The sequence below is a fragment of the Glandiceps talaboti genome, chromosome 18 (genome assembly GCF_964340395.1).
Source record: "Glandiceps talaboti chromosome 18, keGlaTala1.1, whole genome shotgun sequence".
In the NCBI taxonomy this organism is placed as follows: Eukaryota; Metazoa; Hemichordata; class Enteropneusta; family Spengelidae; genus Glandiceps; species Glandiceps talaboti.
Window position 1 is genome coordinate 10806524 of NC_135566.1, and position 20189 is coordinate 10826712.

The 20189-nt window shown below is 37.5% G+C and overlaps 1 protein-coding gene across 6 annotated transcripts in view; it reads left to right on the forward strand.

Annotated features, from left to right (window-relative positions):
* Positions 1-20189, forward strand: part of LOC144449334 (helicase domino-like) — a 43006-nt gene that overhangs the window by 7826 nt on the left and 14991 nt on the right. For 5 of the 6 annotated variants that reach the window (XM_078139857.1, XM_078139859.1, XM_078139858.1 and 2 more), the window contains 25 exons: positions 27-167; positions 1104-1311; positions 2125-2360; positions 2706-2760; positions 3222-3443; positions 4072-4184; positions 4512-4785; positions 6021-6157; positions 6620-6982; positions 7685-7821; positions 8199-8385; positions 8747-9092; positions 9698-10042; positions 10699-11055; positions 11490-11699; positions 12234-12403; positions 12928-13244; positions 13981-14183; positions 15042-15211; positions 16017-16213; positions 16863-16977; positions 17309-17422; positions 18220-18396; positions 18905-18988; positions 19553-19690. In XM_078139857.1, the coding sequence (XP_077995983.1) occupies positions 27-167; positions 1104-1311; positions 2125-2360; positions 2706-2760; positions 3222-3443; positions 4072-4184; positions 4512-4785; positions 6021-6157; positions 6620-6982; positions 7685-7821; positions 8199-8385; positions 8747-9092; positions 9698-10042; positions 10699-11055; positions 11490-11699; positions 12234-12403; positions 12928-13244; positions 13981-14183; positions 15042-15211; positions 16017-16213; positions 16863-16977; positions 17309-17422; positions 18220-18396; positions 18905-18988; positions 19553-19690 (5016 nt within the window). The remainder of the gene's footprint in view (positions 1-26; positions 168-1103; positions 1312-2124; positions 2361-2705; positions 2761-3221; positions 3444-4071; positions 4185-4511; positions 4786-6020; positions 6158-6619; positions 6983-7684; positions 7822-8198; positions 8386-8746; positions 9093-9697; positions 10043-10698; positions 11056-11489; positions 11700-12233; positions 12404-12927; positions 13245-13980; positions 14184-15041; positions 15212-16016; positions 16214-16862; positions 16978-17308; positions 17423-18219; positions 18397-18904; positions 18989-19552; positions 19691-20189) is intronic. The other variant, XM_078139862.1, reaches the window with a different exon arrangement.

The window sequence follows — 20189 nt, forward strand, 5'->3', positions numbered from 1 at the left end:
CATTGTTTTCTGCTGTTGCTTTCCAGTTGGCGAGATCTGTGGCGAAATTCTTCCAGGAACGAAAACAGAAGGAAGACCGTGCTGAAAGAGATGAGGCACAGAAACTGAAAAGAATAGCCAGTTCAATTGCCAAGGAAGTCAAACAGTTCTGGACAAATATAGAAAAGGTAAGAAAAGGTCTCAATCCTTTCAAGATCTTGAAAGAAGATAAACGTCTATGTTGGTATGATTCTGTAATCATTCACATTGTGAACTACATACAGCCTGTTTCAAATTACAGTTCACTTGCTCAATTTGGTACAACCACACAGAAACCTTTAATAAGTAACTGCGTATATTACGCTAAGATAGCAAGATCGCAATTTCTAAAAATGTCAAGAAACTAGTCATTCAATCTTGCTATCGTAAGTGTAGCATGTGCAGTTTGTAATTGGTTTGTGTGTGGTTGTATCAAAGAGCTGGTGAACGGTAACTTGAAACGTGCTGTAGAGAGTATCAGATTATTAGGGGTATGGTCATCGATTTTATCATTTAGGTTACAATTCTTGATTTGATATTGGACTAAATGTCTGCCACACATTCCCTCTAAGATATGACATAGCAAATGTTGTCTTATCTCATCAAATTGTGGCCAAAGCAACCAGCATGACTTTCATGGATAGTGGATTGTTAGTATAATGCAAAACACACTGCAAATCGTGCAACATTTGTACTACAGAAAACTGGTGCTGGAGCAAGTATTTATTGCTCACCTTGGTGTGAAATAGTGACTGTAAAAGTCTGGTAACATTTGCATAGATTTCTATTCCTTGTTCCATGATTTTAGTGCAAGGAACCACACCTAAATACCCTGTGAACTCTGGGAAATTTTGCTTACTTACGTTTAGAAATTTAAATAACACAAATTTTGATACTAAAGAATATGATGCAAATGAGAAAAAGCTATTGTAAGGAATATGAAATCTGATTTTAAAAAATACAAGAGAAAGCTATGTTTGGCAAGTATTGAAACTAAAAAATGAATACATAATTAGGCAAAACATTGTAGATTTAGGGAGGGTAAACCTGAGGTTGATTATATTGGAAACTTTCATCTTTTGCAGGTTGTGCAATATAAACAACAGACTAGGTTGGACGAGAAGAGGAAAAAAGCTTTAGATCTTCACCTTAATTACATAGTTGGCCAGACAGAGAAGTATTCATCTTGGCTGACAGAAGGTCTTACTCAGGGTTCACTCAGTACACCAGGATCTCGTCAGTGCTCTATTGCATCTAGTCCAGCTAGATCATCAAGTGACGTTGGCATTGATGGTAAGTTGGAACAGTACTGTGAAGTATTTGCTAAGGTTTGGGGAAGAGGAAGGCAGGGTCTGGTAACTGGCATAGGTGTCCATACTTTGAACCCTAATTTTGGTTTGGAAATTTGGAACTCTTGTACGTTTAACCTGCTGATAGCCGTAATAAAAACACTTCCAAGTGTGAGTTTTTTGATTATATGTAGGAGTTGTTTTTTAAATACATTTTTTGAAGGGAAAAAATGCTTGTTACAAATTGAGAGAAATAATGGTTGACTGAGTGAGAATAAAAAGTGCTTGTTATACATTGACCCAAGAGTTGATAGGGAATTTTTGTTGTTGGAAGAACTAGAAAAAATGTCTGCCACACATTCCCTCTAAGATATGACATAGCAAATGTTGTCTTATCTCATCAAATTGTGGCCATAGCAACCAGCATGACTTTCACAGATATAGTGGCTTGTTAGTACAACACAAAACACACTGTAAATCGTGCAACATTTGTATGCAAAATATTTGATATTACATGTCATAGTAACCAGACGTTATGTAGTAAAAACATGTTTATTGAAATATCTACTAATATGTGAGAATGAATGTTCATGGACTTCTGGGTTCATTACTTAGTCATGAGATTTCTACTCGCAGTCAAAATAATTTTCGAAGTGACTCCCAATTTTCGCTGATGTCTCGTCAGCATCATCAGGGGTGTACTAAAATGGGTTATTGTCACATGTCTAGGAAGAGACACATGGCAATAGAACTACCAATACATACCACAAAGTGTAAAACAGAATTTTACAAAAAGGGGGTGTGTGATATTTTGTAGATGCTGACTTTGAGCCAACACATGAAGACGAGACAGATGATGAGGAGACAATTGATGTTGAGGAGCAGCAGGAAGAGAAGGAGGACGAGGAGAAAGGAACAGAAATAGAACTACTGCAGAAGGAGAGTGAAGAACCCATCGAAGAACTTCTCAAAAAACTGCCTCCAGAGATTTTAGAGAAACCTGCAAGTATTCATGAAAGTGAGAATGATCAGGACATGGAGACAGATGAAAAGGTGTGTAGAACGCGGGAATTGTAATTTAGTATAAAAAGCCTTGCTAATAAAATATGGACAGATTACTGTCAATATGTCCAGACCTTAGAATTGCATGCGAGTATAAAGTATCATAGTTGTAACAAAAAATAAGGGGTAGGTCAAAATGGAGTCTGTTATCAGTAGGAAAACTATGTGAAAAGAAACCTGAAGGTGTATTTGGTTTTATCTGGAAACATCCTGTCAGAAGGACTAAGTGAAAGATGCTAGACATTGTCCAGTAACACATTTCTTTCATGGTTTTGCAAATCATATATGATGGTTTTCTGAAAGAAACTTTAAAGTGTCAAATATTTCATTTCACAGGATGAGAAAGAAGATGATGAGTTTGTGCCAACTGATGAGGAAGGAGATGATCAAGGTATGTATTGTCATATCATGTCATATGATACAGGATATGACGAATGTGAATGACAGTTCAAGCAGTTGTTAGGCCTCTATTTATTGAAGGATAACTGTCTCCATGTCTAGCTTGTCTCTTGCTTGTAGTTGACACGATTTCTTGACTGGCAGGGATGGGAATGTTGATTTATATTACTGCTTTTGCTTGACTACCACTCAACTATTTCAGCCTAATTTTAGGATATCAATAACCTTCCCACCCCACCCAAGGGAGTGCACCCCTTTTTCTTCAAGAAAGCAACCGCAAAAAACTACTCATACTTGGTGTAATTTGGTGTTGACTGTGAATGGTAACAGTTTGGAATCTGTTGTTCACGGAACTGGTGATGGTAACAGTTTGGAATATATTGTTCATGGGTCTGTAGATGTAACAGTTTTAAATCTGTTGTTCATGGATTCTCATTTTCTCTCTCTTTACAGTATTCGATGATGAGGATACAATAGCAGAACAAGAGAAGACAGAAGGTGAAACGAACCACAAGGCAGAATTAGATGACTTAGCTACGGAAGGTGATCTACCCATAGAAGAACTTCTGAAGAAATATGCTGGTGCATATGATGAAGGCTTTGAAATGGAGTTGCCAAGTGATGAGGAAAGTGAGGAGGAAAATGAAGAAAGTCAGGAAGAGAGTGAATCTGAAGGTGAGAATAGTGTGAAGGAATACATAGTACTTGGAAGAGTTTGGTTCAAGTGATGACAACACAAGGTTGCATGGTTTCTTTACAGTTGTTTGATTTGCAAATGCCTATGTGCTAAATATTGATTTATACGTATGATTGGGAAACAAGTGCATAATGCATGGTTCATTTGACATATGTTTTGTTTGTGCTTTCAGTTTGAATGTACTCAATACATGTTGCAATTTGTATGCACATGTGTCATTTCAAAAGACCAGTAATGAAAAAAACATTTGTTCCAACAGCTGTGTCTATTTAAACTCGGTGTAAAGACCTGTGTAAATTGTTGTGGTGATTGTATTTTGAGCATAGAAACTTCTGCATTTATGTACGGACATTAAAGTTATTGTTGAATTATTTTGCTATGGTTTGAGAACTTGTTAAAATGGGGTGCATTGGCGGGGCACTTTAGTAACACCTGCGTAGTTTCCGGGGGGGGGGGGGGCTTTGGTAACATCTGCGTAGTTTCCCATACATCGTATCATTCTTTTGATGTGAAGCCCAGGTAGATAGAATGACAGCAGGTACATAATAACAAAAAGCTGAGAGTATCTGTTGGTGCAATAAGAATGTCTTTGTATCAATCCTGCAGTGTCAGAAACAGAAGAGGAGAGTAGTGATGTCGATGGGGAAGGAGAATTGGTTGACATTGGTATGGAATATCTCATCAACCCAGATAAAGAAAATGATGAACCCACTGAGAAGGTAGGCTATCATTGTACGATTTATCATGGCTGTTATGCTAATGAGTAGGAACCTTGCACTTCTACATACCTGAACTTACAATGCAATGTACAGGCATTTGGAAGATTACTGACTTTATTGCGATGCTTCCTGTTTCCAAGAGAGAGAATAAAAAATACCTCAACTTTTTTGAAAAAAAATCAATGTTGATTATTTTACAGGCAACTGGGGATCACAAATGAAATTGCAGCTATACTCCCCAACTGAAACTTGTGTATACAAAGTTCATTGAGAAAACTTTGCAATGATCATTTGAATTTAGTTGTGTTAACTTTTTTGTCTTGAAAGGTTGATCAAGAAGGTAAAGGTCCCAACAAAGAAATCACCGACATTGCTGCAGCAGCACAAAGCATTCAGCCTACTGGTTATACATTGTCTACTACTCAGGTGAAAACTCCTGTGCCTTTCTTGCTGCGTCACAAGTTGCGTGAATATCAGCATATAGGTTTAGACTGGTTAGTTACTATGCATCTTAGCAAGCTGAACGGAATACTAGCTGACGAGATGGGTCTCGGCAAAACCATACAAACCATAGCATTGCTGGCACATCTTGCAGAGCAAGGTAGGTCTCTCGGTCTTTCTTTGTTTCTCTCTCAGACTTCAGAGCTTTTCACATATTTTAGTGTTATCCTGCAAATTGAGTTTTGTGCAAACATACTGGAACATATCTGTGCCAAATTTATGTTGCTCCATGGTCAAGAATTAGACGTACTATCTTAGCAGATCTTTTTGTCAACAACGCCCTCTGGTGCATGGATGTAGCACCAAAAAAATTGTACAATTTGACAGTTGATGTTTGGTACAGCCAAATTTATGAAGTAACAGAAATGATAGAAGTGGTCACCCCTTGTATTATTTCACATTGACCATAATGTTAGACTATAAGGAGAGAAATAGTACTTTTCCTGTCTTTGTTAAATGTCTTGAGGGGGTGTCTTTGTTGGAAAGATCTAAAAGTATTTACATGGGTAACAATGAAGTAAAGCACTTTCTTTGTGTGCAACACTCATTTATAGCATTCATATCAAGTGTAAAAGTATACTTTTTCAATTGACTACCTTATAAGCCTAGCATGTAGCCTTTGTATTGTGGTCAGTTACCAAATGAAACAGTATACTTTTACACTTTATAAGGATGCTATAAACGATTGTGGTACATACAGAAAACGCTTTACTTTGGTGTCATGGGTTGTAATATTGAGTGTAGTCAATGTAATATTTATTGAAGTTACTTGGGATCTGGGTATCTAGTTGATATGTAATTTATTGAAGTTACTTGGGATCTGGGTATCTAGTTGATTATGAAATATTTATTGAAGTTACTTGGGATCTGGGTCAATCCCATGACTTTGGTCTGTGCTTACGCTTCATACATTAAATGTTGATTTGTTGCTGTGATTCATACAGATATTCCTTCTGTAGAATGCAACAAGTCATCAACATGTTTATTATGGATATATCTGATATGTAAATTTGTGGATGTCATTCAGTGATGAGGCTTCTCCTTGCCTGGTCTCAACATACCAGTACACTAAAATTATGGACGAAAAAAAATGATAAGAAAAGATAAGATGTTTGATCCTTCTGCATAAAACTGACTGTTTGTGTCTTGTTTTGTCCTCAACAAAGTGTGATAAAGTGAAAACTATCACTTGAAAATAAATGACTCAAAATATTGTTCAATGTCCTGAGAGGAACTTTATTACGGTGCTTCCTGTTTCCAAGAGAGGGTCTCAAAAATAGCTCAACATTTTGAGAAAACAGCAAATAGGAAAAATCATTGTTGATTATTTTACAGGCAACTGGGGACCACATTTGATTGTGGTACCAACAAGCGTCATGCTGAACTGGGAAATGGAACTAAAGAAATGGTGTCCAGGCTTTAAAATTCTTACTTACTATGGCAATCAAAAAGAGCGTAAGCAGAAGCGGCAGGTAGGCAGAACTGATACACACCTCCTTCCATTTTGACTTAGTTTTTAAAAAAAAAATCAATGCCGTAGGAATACAATGTGTTGATGTTTTGTGTGCGTGAAAGCTGGAAAAACAGATTCCGTAGATCTTCAGAAAGCCAATACTTATGAACTTTTAGATGTGAAATGCATAGAGTGTACAGTTTTTGTTTTCACTGATGTGGTATCTGATAGTGTCTGCCTATAGAATACCCAATTTGAAGTTTAAGGTATTGATTTAATGCAGGTCGTACCTCAAGGGTGAAATGTTCTATGCACTGACACTTTATTGTCACTTATAAGTCCATAAATAAGTATGAGTTACACAAACAATAAATGGCTGTGTCATAGTACTATATGTGTGTTTGTGTCGGGAGTAAAAAAAACAATGTTGAGTAATTCCGCAAAATGTTGATATTCGCTCTTTATCTCCTTTTTTGTGCAGGGTTGGACCAAAACTAATGCATTCCATGTGTGTATCACCTCCTACAAGTTAGTACTGCAGGACCACCAGTCCTTCCGACGTAAGAAATGGAAATACCTTGTCTTAGATGAAGCTCAGAACATAAAGAACTTCAAATCACAGCGGTGGCAAACACTGCTTAATTTCAATAGTCAAAGACGTCTCTTGCTTACGGGTACCCCATTGCAAAATAATTTAATGGAACTCTGGTCATTGATGCATTTCCTCATGCCCCATGTATTTCACTCGCATCGGGAATTTAGGGAATGGTTTTCAAATCCAGTGTCTGGAATGATAGAAGGAAGTCAGGAATACAATGAAAACCTCATCAAGAGATTACATAAGGTAAGGAAAAGATATGTTCAGTTTTTGAAGAATTCTTTTCCCTAGTTGTTGAGAAGTTCAACAACATTTAGTGTTGTTCGGTATAAATAGAAGGGGTTGTGCAATATGATGTGATTTCTTTGGTATTCATGGTGGACTATATCTTGACAAACCATTGATACACTGATAACACCATCACATTGAAAAGAGTAATGTACCATTTAGTCTGTATAAAATCCAGTCTTTGGTCCGCTTATGTAACTATTTGTTACCCACTTACATTCTATATAAATAGCAATAATGACTGGAGCTTTCAGGCCATGTACCGTGGTGAAACTATGAGTAACTTAAGGGTCCTTGTAACTAGCAACAATAAGTAGTGACAAAACCCTCGTATTGCTATACCCTGGCAGAATGAAGAAATATGTATGATAAATTTTGAAATGAAATGGGAACAAGCTTGTTTCATAAAAATGTAGGGAAATAATGGTGATTCTGATGTGTTCATTCTATGTGATTTAGAGGCTTGTTGTCATGTATCGTGTATAATAATCAGAACATAAATCCTGTATTTACTGTTTGAATGTGAACAATCTTAGCTTGAGTGTGGTGTAGTAGATGATATTCCACCATGTGTTTCAATACTCGGCTCCAAGTCACACTACATTGGCACACTCTTGCTGCCAACGGTTTCAATTAACACCATTGTGTTTCTATGTGTAGGTGCTACGTCCATTTCTTCTTCGTCGTCTCAAGAAAGAAGTGGAAACTCAATTGCCATCCAAATATGAACATGTTATAAAGTGCAGGTTATCTAAACGACAGAGATTCCTTTATGATGATTTCATGTCAAGAGCAAAGTAAGTCCTACAGTGTGCAAATATTTCATTACAAAAATATAAAGTATTTATACATAGTATTGGTACACAAATGCAAGTCCCAAATCAGTAGACACATCAATATTCTCAGCAAAACTTATGTGCACAAGTATGCCATGAAATCGTGTTAAAACAGAATGCCACATCAGGAAATAAGGCATTTTTATGAACTTTGAGTTTCATTTCCTGCAACGTCACAGATTTTATAATGAAATGTAATCGTCTTTTTGTGTGCATCGAACAGCTTTGTTTCAACTGTGTGTTATTTTAGCATTTAAGCCAGTGAGGTGTTTTTTACAAGAAGGATATTTTCAAAAGTAAAACAAACTAACTGCACTGCCACTTTGTTATATTGACAGGACGAAAGAGACTCTTGCGTCTGGCCACTTCATGAGTGTTATCAACATTCTCATGCAGCTACGGAAAGTGTGTAACCATCCTGATCTGTTTGAGCTAAGGCCAACCGTCTCCCCGTTCCACATGGAGGGAATCTCCTTTTACACTGCCTCATTAATTCTGAATGCATTGGTCTACGATCCATTCAAGGTATGACACAATCTGATTTCTGTTATATCACTAGATAGATAAGGGTGACTTACAAAGTTCTGGAACAAAACACTTAGATTGAGAGATTTAGAGTCACTTCTACAACTTGATATTAATAGTGTATGAAGTGCTTATCATCTCAAAAAACAACCCATCTGATCCTATTCACTGGAGGCTTGTATCTCGTGCCAACTGGACACCAGATCAGATACAAATCACGATTATAAGATTTATTCCTTTAGGTATTGAAAAAACAAATGTGCAGAAGTGACACTTCTGTTCATTGGTAGTACATGATGAATTCTGCTAAAGTAGTTGGAAATGGTTTTGAGTGAATAATTCTGTTGTTTTGTTCTCACAGCATGTCGATCTGCAATCACTGAATCTTTGCCTTGCCGACTTGGAACTTACACTGCCAGCGTTTGCCGCCCATCGTATCCGAAAACTACAGACACCACGACCGCTTATAGAGGAAATAGACTCACAACCAGACCCTCCACCCAGGCCACCAAAGATGAAAATCAAACCAGGCCGTTTATTTACATTGTCCCCAGCCCCCAAGGAGGGTAGGACATCTCCGTTTGTACCGATACCGTCACCTGTAAGTCAAGTGAGGGCGTCACCTGTTTCAAGAGTATCGCCAATACCTGTACCAGCCAGGTCACCCATTACTCCTGTGACTATTGGTATTGTCACACCAACCAAACGTAAGCACTGGATTATTTCAAAAAGTAGATTTTTAGTTCTTCAGGAGCACTTCCTGTAAACTGTAAAGTAATGATGAAATGATTATTGTACTGAATTGCAAAGCTTGAACAGGAATAAAGTCTCGAGTTAGCCAAAGGACGTGGCTCAGTATATCAAATCTGTATTCAAACTGAGATTTAGAGTCACTTCTACAACTCGATATTAATAGTGTATGAAGTGCTTACATCTCAAAAAACAACCCATCTGATCTTATTCACTAGAGGCTTGTATTTCGTGCCAACTGGACACCAGATCAGATACATTACACTATAATCAGGTATCATTTACTATAGTCAGCCTGCTGTTTGTTAGCAGAAGATACTTTAGAAATTGGCTACATTAGAAACATCACATACTACACTTATTTATCATTGAAGCAATTGAAAGAGTGAACTTTTACGTACACTTGACATGAACGCTGTGAGTGAAAAGTGCTTTACTTCAAGTGGTAATGGTTTTTACTTGCTCCTGTATTTTAGTTATTGAGGAGACTAATATGTATGTGTGTGTGGATCTAGGCCCAACGATCGACCAAATGTTGACTCGCATTCTTTTATTTTCATAGGTCTTTCAGAATCTCCTATAGCAGTAACTACCCAAGCGTCACCTATGACAATATTATCAGGGGTACAAATGCCACAGCAGGCCAACCCTACGACTGTTGCTGTGGTGTCACAGGTTGCAACACCAGTGTCGGTCACGACAACGCAGCCAACACAGTTACCTGGTTACACTCTTCCTGTCAGTATGCTACAACAAGGCAAAGTATTGGTGACCACCAGTAGTGCAGCCAGTACCTCAGCAACTGTCAGACCTCAAATCGTCACCTCACAACCTATCACAGTACAGATAGGGCAACAAGGGACCAGGTTGGCACTGACTGCAGGACAACTTAGGCAACTTCCACAAGGTAGGAATTTTAGTAGTGAATATATATTTGATATTAGATCCTAAATTTGCTCAAGCCAGTGTGTACAGATGAGAAGAGAGAAACTTTCTCATTTCTCGCCCTCAGAGATAATCACTTTGCCCCCACTACAATCAAATTGCAGTCATTTGCAAACTTTCATCTCGCTAATCGAGTCACTGAGGTTAGACCAAACGTAAAGTTCATTCATAGAACAACAGGAGTTAAACCTAAATGTAAATATAACATTTCTGTTTGCTATCAGTACTGTTGTGACTGAGATTTAGAGTCACTTCTACAACTTGATATTAATAGTGTATGAAGTGCTTATCATCTCAAAAAACAACCCATCTGATCCTATTCACTGGAGGCTTGTATCTCGTGCCAACTGGACACCAGATCAGATACAAATCATAATTATAAGATTTATTCCTTTCGGTATTGGAAAAAACAAATGTGCAGAAGTTAACGCTTCACTAGAAAGACAAGACAGACAGATACCGTATATTTGTGCTGTTGCTTGTTTTTTGGCAAGTACTCAACCTTAGTACTCAAAAGTTTTTTCCATCCAGCATCCAAGTTACACATATAATTTGAGAAATTCGGATAAGTGTTGTTATATGTTGTTCTTATCAGTGTCTGTTGGTTTGTCATTTCAGGTGGATTTGTACAGATAGTTCAAACTGCTGCAGGACAGCAAATTTTACGGCCTGCAGCACTGACACCAGCTCAGCAAGCAACGATTGTACAAGCTGTTGTACAGCCAAGAGTCTCGGCAGCAACTGTGGCACACACCAAAGTTCCATCACCGGCTTCAATAGTTGTAAGCTCTCCCTCGCAGCCCCAGCAACAACACCACACAGTTCAACAACAACAACAACAACAACAACAACAGCAGCAGCAGATTAAAACTACAATAGCTAACATCATTGTTACTACTGGTGTATCTACATCTGTTACGCCCGCAGTGACCATCGCATCTAGCCCAGCAGTGTCACTCTCTACTTCAGCAACAAGTAAGTTTTGGACTCTTTAAGTATAGTATTTTGTTCAATTTTTTGCAATTGCGAGGCGTAATAATCTGCATTCATAGAGCGTAGTCTAACCTAAATAACTCACCAACTTCACATTTGTTATGAAGCAGTTGCTATCTGATTGGTTTTTGAATACTACCCACTAAGTTTGCTATTAAATGGTCTAATCTGGTGGGGGATCTTGTAAGAGACCAAGGGCACATTTTAGCCAAAGTAATGAGTAACAAGCAGTGAATCTGTTCCAAGAAGGGTAATTAACGTTGAGAGTGTAAAACTAAGTTTTTGCAGCTAATAACATTATTAATATATCATGTGAAGTTCTCTAAGTAATGCAAATGTGTAGGAAGGATGAAATATTAAATGTCATTTTAACTATGAAATGCAAGGTAATGGGTTTTTTGTTTGTACGCTGTTAGTCCCTTCTGTAGGAACTGTAGACAAGACAGCTAGTGTAACAGAAGCTAACAAGTGTATTAGCAAGGAGAGTCAAGTGAGCCAAAGAATGCCAGCACTAGCACCCATCAGACCTAGTAGTAATATGCCTTCTAAACTTCAGCCAGTTGTTAAAATAGTGCCAATCTCCAACCTCAGTGTTGCTGTGGCCACAGGCACGATATCTGTGAAAGGTAGCTGCTAAGATAAGATACTTTCTAGCATCGACTTCCAAATCATCGTCTTCCTGGTCTGTGGCCACCAACCATGCCTCAGGTCAAAAAAACCATCAGGGAATGTCGCCATGCTTTGTTTGTGACAATCCCTGCTCCCACATACATCTCATTCTTGTTCTAATTAAAACTATCCTTTCATTAATTTCTGTTTAATAATTTTGTTTTGTTTTTTTCAGTAAACATTTATTATTTGCTTTTGAACTGTTCCTGGCTGTGTTGATTTGATTGCTAGTTGGGGTGACTTCCCCCAACATGACTGTGCTTCTAAATTTTATACCAGGCAGTCATGGTATAACCAGCTAATCCTTATCCATACTAACATTCCTATTTTCATTTTGCTATCCTTTTTCTTACATTTTTTGCATGTGTTCCATCAGTTCTCTTCTTTATTTCACTTACCCCCTGCTAACACCACAACAATTAATCGAAAACATTAAAAAGTATGCATCTGATGTATGAGGTAATCTGAACACTGGTTATTCTACCCAACAGACACCCAGGCATCAGGAAGTACAGTGCTGACGACGGTTTCAGTGCCAACTAAAAAACCAGTGGTTGTAACTACTGAAGCTCCTCCAGTTGTTGTACCAAAACCTGCTCCAAAGGTGATCAAACAGGAAGAGAAAAAGGTGGTAGAGATGCCAAAATCGCCATTGTATTTGGTGAGTTGTTATGCTTGAATGAAAAAGTTGTGTTGTATGTGTGTGTGTGTGTGTGTGTGTGTGTGTGTGTGTGTGTGTTGTTGTTGTTGTTGTTGTTGTTGATTGAAAGCTGTGTCCTTCATATTATGTAGTAAAAGCATCTAAGGAGTAGTGTAAATATAATGAAATAAAGATAGCTATCAGGAATCTGTGGGTTAAGAGAGTACAGAGCTTTTGTCCGAATCACTCGGATGTCATCAGCGTAATGTAAACTTTAATAAAAGTACTGATTTTCTGAAATGTAACATGAAATTAAACCTTATTAGGCCGCATCAATTATATAGCCTTGTGGAAGACCAGTACCACCAAGGCTTTCTGTTGTGGCCAAGAGTATGTTCCCAAGTACGAGCCATTGAAGTGCCCACCATTGCTTCTCTGGTCCCCAAGAAAGGAAACATTTGTTAGATTGAATTTGAGTCCTTCCCTCTTTCACAGAATTCAGTGTCAGATCAACCTGACCTGTGTGTATTTATTTTGTTTGATAGGAATCCATAGAGAAGTCACGGGAACAAGAACGCAAGGAAAAACTTGAAAGTATTGTACGCTTCAACAAATACCGATGTGACGCCAGGCCTGTATATGGACGGGACCTCTTTCAGGCTGTGTCAATCCTCAATGACACAGTACCTTGTAAATTAACAGACACTACCTTCAAAAGTTCGGGCATGATTCATTGTCACAATGTACACAACCATGCCAATGTAAATCACCCTTCTGTATACTGGAGACAGACTCAACCTCTCAGAAACCTGGTGAAAACACCAGAGACATTTTTACAGGATTTGCAAGATATCATTGACAGGTGAGTTGTTTCATTCTCATTCCCAAACAAGCAAATATACAGAATTTGCGTATGTACCAGGAGGTAAATGACTGTGAATTTTATTTTGCAACCACTCCCTCAACGCTACCATGTGAGATTTCTTTTGTTTTCATCATGGTGATAATTTCAGGGGAGAGATTAACCCATCCTTTTTAAAAACCCAGTTTAAAGACTCCAACTTTTTACCTGGATCCTGTCTGAGGATACATGCTGACAACATACTGTCTGGAAAATGAATATATTGTGAATGAAACTTTGAACTGAGTGTGTTCTTTAATCTACACTCACTGTATACATGGGTATCTCTGGTGGTGGTGGTGGTGGTGGCGAGAGTGGTGGTGAGAGTGGTAATTGTGATCGGGGAGGGGGAATATTATAACTAAGGAAAAACCAAAGCTCTTGTCATTGTCTTGAGAAGGAATTTCATTCCATCTGATAAATATAAATTGGAATGGTCGTAAGGAAACCTGCTCTTTGCCAAGATTGGAGAACCTGCCTAGGGAGTGAATGGGATTGAAGTAAAGTTTACTGGACATCAAATTATATATGAGCAGGAAAACCCTAATGTAAAAGGCATGGAGAGCTATGAAAACATAGTAACAGTATTCAGATTTGACAACATTCCAGAAGAATGCTGATAGCTGAGTTAGTATTTGTGGTTATAACAGACATACATAATTTGTTTCTCATCCTGCATTGCTCGTTGATATTGTAGGTATGTCCTGGTAGTACCACCTGTAGACGCTTGCCCTATTACTATGCACACCTCACATACTCCGCCCACGATACTACGTAAAGACAGAGAGCTGCGACAAGCTCTGCATCAAGAACTCATGCCTAGGATTAATCTTGTAAATCAGATTGACTCCCGAATGAAAACTCAGTTCCCAGAGAGAAGACTAATACAGTACGACTGTGGTAAGTGTGGTACAAGTATGCAACACACTAAATGGAGAATTTTAAGAAAACAAAGCAGTCATTGAAAATTTGCTTATGCGCGAGGAGGTAAATGACTGAATTTTATTTTGCAACTACTCCCTCAACGCTACCATGTGAAATTTCTTTTGTTTTCATCATGGTTATAATTTCAGGGGAGAGATTAACCCATCCTTTTTAAAAACCCAGTTTAAAGACTCCCACTTTTTACCTGGATCCTGTCTGAGGATACACGCTTGATAAATGATAGTTCACACCAATGCTGCTGTTCTCTATTCAAAAGGGAACTAACAAGAATGTCGCAATACATTTACTGTTTAGAATCACATGATCTGGTCAAATTCAAAATCTTCAAATTGTCAATTTTAGGATTTCCATAACTTTTGAAAGTCTACAGTTTTACATCAAAAGATCTTGTCTCAGGTTTGAGATATACAGTTAATATTTAGACAGAATGTGTGAAATTTGTTTTGATATCGGTTCTGTGTATAATGAGGACTCGATACAGTGATACTTGTACTATGCACAAAGTGTGATTTTGTTGTCAAGCCTTGCATACATAAGAAAAAAATGAAACTTCTATATTTTGCAAAGATATGGAAAAAAACAAAAACTGAATGCTGTCATACTGTAGCCACAATATGTTTGTTAAACAAGCCTGTATGAAATCTTGATCACAACTCACTTTACATTTAGTATGTGATATACTATACCGGTAAGAACTTAAAACACGGACGTTTTCTTAACTTGCAGTAATAATTGATACGAAATCTGTTTCTGTAAGATTGATAGCTAACAGATTTCATTGATATATATTTTTATTTTTGTTGTATTTGACAGGTAAACTTCAAACGTTGGATCATTTACTTCGACAGTTGAAGTATGGAGGACACAAGGTTCTTATATTTACACAGATGACCCGTATGCTGGACATCCTGGAATCCTTTCTGAATTACCACGGCTATACATACCTGAGGCTGGATGGCACTACAAGAGTTGAAATGAGACAGGTGAGATATCCGGTTACGTGTTTCTACATATTACAACGTATTTTCTTGTACATTTGACATTGAGCATTTTCATGGATCTTGAATGTTAGTTTGGTTGATTGGTATTGTCTCTTATCTCTTCAACTATATTTCATTGGTTTTATGTTTGTGTACATGCATGTAATTAGCCTGGAAGATGTGTTGTTGTTTCTGCGTATGCACTATGCTCCAAACTGGAGTAGCAAGTGGTTGTATAGCCAGACCAACAACTGAATTTTTCAGACTAGTGTATAATCAGTGTTTTTTGCTAAGTTTGGGGGGAACTGGTACAGAAAGGTAGAAGGGGGTGAAAGTGAGAGTTTCCCCATAGAGTCTATGGTAATTTTGTTTGGGAACCCAGGTAAAAATGACATGGGAACCCCAGTGGATTTTACCTACTTTGGCAAAAAACACTGGTAATAGGCAAGGGATGGTAATAGTTTAGCAACCACATGTAGTTGACTGTAAACATAGATGAATTAAAAGTATTGAAATAACTTTGGTAATGTATCATGTAGTTGGCAAACAGAATTTCACAAACGTTTTTTCACTCAACATCTTTTACCTTTGTTGGCCAATTATACCAAGACCAGTCAAGATTCCATTCCTGTTTTGACTGGTTGTGGCCCTGGCCATAGATTAATGTCTCCTTGGCAGAGTTGGCGGCAAAATTGCCATGAATGCAAACTCTCTTAGGATATATCAAATCTTTAGTTGTAGTGTTAATAATAACCTATCTGAACATGTAAAACTGAAAATGTTATGGTGTGTTTTGCTCTCCACCCAGGCGTTGATGGAGAGATTCAATGCTGATCATCGGATATTTGTATTTATACTGTCGACAAGGAGTGGTGGTATTGGTGTTAACCTTACAGGTGCAGACACTGTCATCTTCTACGACAGTGATTGGAATCCTACTATGGATGCCCAGGCTCAGGACAGATGTCATAGGATTGGACAGACTAGAGATGTACACATTTACAGGTACTAAGTCTGTAATACAGTAGACTTATGATCAATGTGCTAGGGGACTTCATCTCGGCATACTCCCTGGCTTGGTTATCAATATCACTTTTATCATAATTTAGTGACACCTTTCCTTGTTTCCTTTCAATATTTTAGATACAGTGTTTCAGTTTGTATTTCAATATTGTAGCATTAGATGGTGTGTGACTTTTGTTGGCCATTTATACCAAGGCCAGTCAAGATTACATTCCCCGTTTTGACTGGTTGTGGCCTTGGCCATAGAGAAACATCCACAGTAGAGTCTGTAGCAAAATTGCTATGAAAACGGATTCTCTGGGGATACATTTTCAAGTTGTTAAAAAGAATGAAGTCTGTGATGAAAATAACTGAATGTAGTGTAAATTTGTTGACTGAAATATGTAAAAATCGGCTGAAAACATGCAGTATTACCAGATTTTGTAGACCTGATCATTCTTACCATAAGCACATGCTACAAAGTTTAAGTGAACCAGGACATACTTAATAGCGGTGGTGTGATGATGGAATATTGGACAATGGAGCGTTTGTTTTATATTACGTTGTCCACCTTCCCTGTATTTTACACTTTTGATGTTATGTATGTGTGTCATAGTTTGTAAATATATGGAAATTTTTGCAATCATTTCAGACTTATCAGTGAGAAGACGGTGGAGGAAAACATTCTCAAGAAGGCCAATCAGAAACGAATGCTAGTAGACGTGTCGATTGAAGGTGGTAACTTTACTACTGCGTACTTCAAACATGTAAGTTGTCTATGCATTCTATACAACAAAAAAGTTGTCTATACATAAAAAATAGAAATTAAAAATGATAATAATAAAATGTTATTTATTCAGGGTAGCTCAAATAAGTGTTACAGTACTAAAGTAAATGAAGCACTTCTTTCCATTGAGACCCTCAAGCATCACTACATTAACAATCATACAAAATGATAGTGTATGTAAAAAGGTGTGTTACTTGACTACTGGCTGGCATGATGTTTTGAAAGAGTCATGGTTTCACTTAATGAAAATTGATTTCTTACATCTGAGAACTGGAAATATTTACGTTTTTTTATATGTCTCACTTATCCAGCAAACAAGTATACGGGACCTGTTTGATGTATCACTGACAGCGTCTCAAAGGGAGGAGAAACTGGCACAGGCAAAGGTGGCACAAGAAAAACTTACACCGGCCCAGTTAGAACAGGTAAGTGTTAACAGTTTCAAAGCTACATGATGAGTAACTGAAGTGTGTTATTGTGGGGCATAGGTGAAACTTAGCTAGCCTTGTTTATTTTCAGTGAAAAGGTTTTAAATTGTAAATATCAAGCCTTGTAATGTTAAAAAATATCATGTTACATGAGTGAAACACCAATTCAAAGTAATTTATTCTGTAATGTGTAATTCAGTGAACTTTGAAACATTTGATTTCAACTTGTATGGAAGTAGTGTTGTTGGAAATCCAAGCGTGATTTAGGTGATCTGTATACTGTATGTTATCAGTATATAGACAGATTTTGCACGCAATATAAAAAAGCAGCCGTGTGTCGGAATTGACTACCTGATCAGTGGAATTACAATCATGATTTGGCTGCTAACAATTAGCATTATGTAAGATTTTTATTTAGTTACAAAGCTAGCTTTGTTTGCCATAGAAATCAATCTGTACTAGTGTGTGGTCCTGAAGAAATAATTTTCTCTATTAGTTAGATTTTATATATATATGTAAATCAAAATGATAAAGAACCTTGGTAAAATTTACGTAGGAAGTCAGATTTTACTAGCTTACTACATTTGCCAAGTTCACTGAGATGGAAACTGTCGATATGGCCAGGAATTTTACCAGCCTAATACCTTTGACAACACTGTTTAGGAAACTAGGAAAATGACCTGGGAGCTCAAATTTTTCTAGCTTAGCGTACTGAACAGCTCTGGTTAGGAAACTGGTGAAATGACCAGGGAACTTTGGTCGATGTTACCTACTTACATATTTGTGTAATACAGGCATTGGCAAAGGCTGAAGATGATGCAGATGTTCAAGCAGCGTCCATAGCCCACGCTGAGCAAGCAGCCGAGTTGGCAGAATTTGATGAAACCATACCCATTGATGGAGAGGAAAGCCAACAGCCAAGTGAGGAGATATCCAAGGTGGAGGAAGAACTAGCCCAGCTAGAAGAACAGGTACATCATTTATTGCATTATTCAACACAGTATCTGACAAATGAGGATGAATTGCTTTCATAACATGGCCATTTCTATACTGAACAAGACAGGGTTTTAAAAGTAACATTCCATTTATATCAGTTTTAAACCACCCAGATTTTTCAAAAAGTTACGAAAATGTAGCGAGAAAATACAACATCAAATTCCCTGGTTCTTGGAGAACCACAGATCAGTAAATATCAATACTAAGCTGGTTAACTGTTCAGCATCATTCTTGTGAATGACAAGTATTTATTGAGCTACAAATTTCTGAAAGTTATTTTGTCTCCTACCCATTGTGGTAGTGTTTTAGTCAGTCTACATTATTCTGTTAAAGAGTTGTCCAGAAAGTATGCAAAAGTGGCAAAATTTGGTACACATGTTTTCCTTTCAGTATTCAAACGAAGAGCGGTCAAGTGAATTGAAATGCATTGGTTATTTGACCCTTGGTCACCTCTGATCCTCAAATCTTATTTCTTGCTTGCAGCTAATGCCAGTAGAAAGATATGCCGTTGGTTTCTTGGAGTCTTCCCTGGAACCCATTGCAGCCGAGCAGCTCAAAGTTGCAGAGGTAAGAACAGGATCAACTTATTCAACCTATGAAATGTCATTCCCATATTTTATGTAGACATAGATTCCACAAATTGCAATGCCCATATATATATATATATATATATATATATATATATATATATATATATATATATATATATATATATATATATATATATATATATATATATATATATATATATATATATATATATATATATAGATATATATAGATATATATATAGATATATAGATATATATATATAGATATATAGATATATAGACATACATGCCACACTGAGTGTCTGCACTATGTTGATAAGTATACATATACAGTAGAAGGTTGCAATCTTTGTGTGTATGAAGTCACTCCACATAACAGCTGCTAATACTTGGCTACCATATCTGAAAATCTGGATTTCTTTGTGTAACATGTTTTAGATACTGGTGATAATAACAAAAAAGGGGGTTTTATGGTTTTGAAGTAAATTTTTCTGAAGTTGATGGACAGCTGGAATCCAGACAATGACTTGCATTATCAGAAGCAATGTTTTACATTATTTGTGTGTTCTTACATCATTAGGAACAAGTTGAAGCCGCCAAGAAGGACTGGGAGCTAAGTAGATTACAGCAGCTAAAAGCTGAAGAAGAAAGGCGGGCAGAGTTGGAAGAAGATGAAGTCCTGTTTACAACGTACAGTAGAGCGGATGCAAACAACCAGGTGCATAAACAAAAAAGGAGGAGTAAAGAAATTAGTACTAGTAGTAGTAGTAGTAGTAGTACAAGGTCTAGTCATATGACCAGGTCAGGTAGCTCTCAGAGAACTCCAGTTAGTAGTAAGCCAGACAGTGGCAAGATTAACCGATTACGGAGTGATCGTATGTCTAAATCACCGACCACTAGATCTAGTAAGGTTATCACAGAGAACGGGCCCAAGACACCGAAAGTGAGCCCACCACAATACAGAACTAGGAAAAGTAGTGATAGTGGGTATAACACTAGAAAGAGTAGTGATGGTGATTTAAACACTTCAAAGGGAAGTATCATTGACGGGCATGTCAAAACACGTTCAAGGCACAACTCTTCTAGTAATTTAGACGGCCTCAGTACTTCCCGTAGCAGCTCCAGAGCAAGTTCACGTGCTAGCTCTCCAATCAAACAATTAGTATCACCAGACAGGCCAAGCAGACAGAGGAGGAGTTCTCGTTTGTCTTCTGATG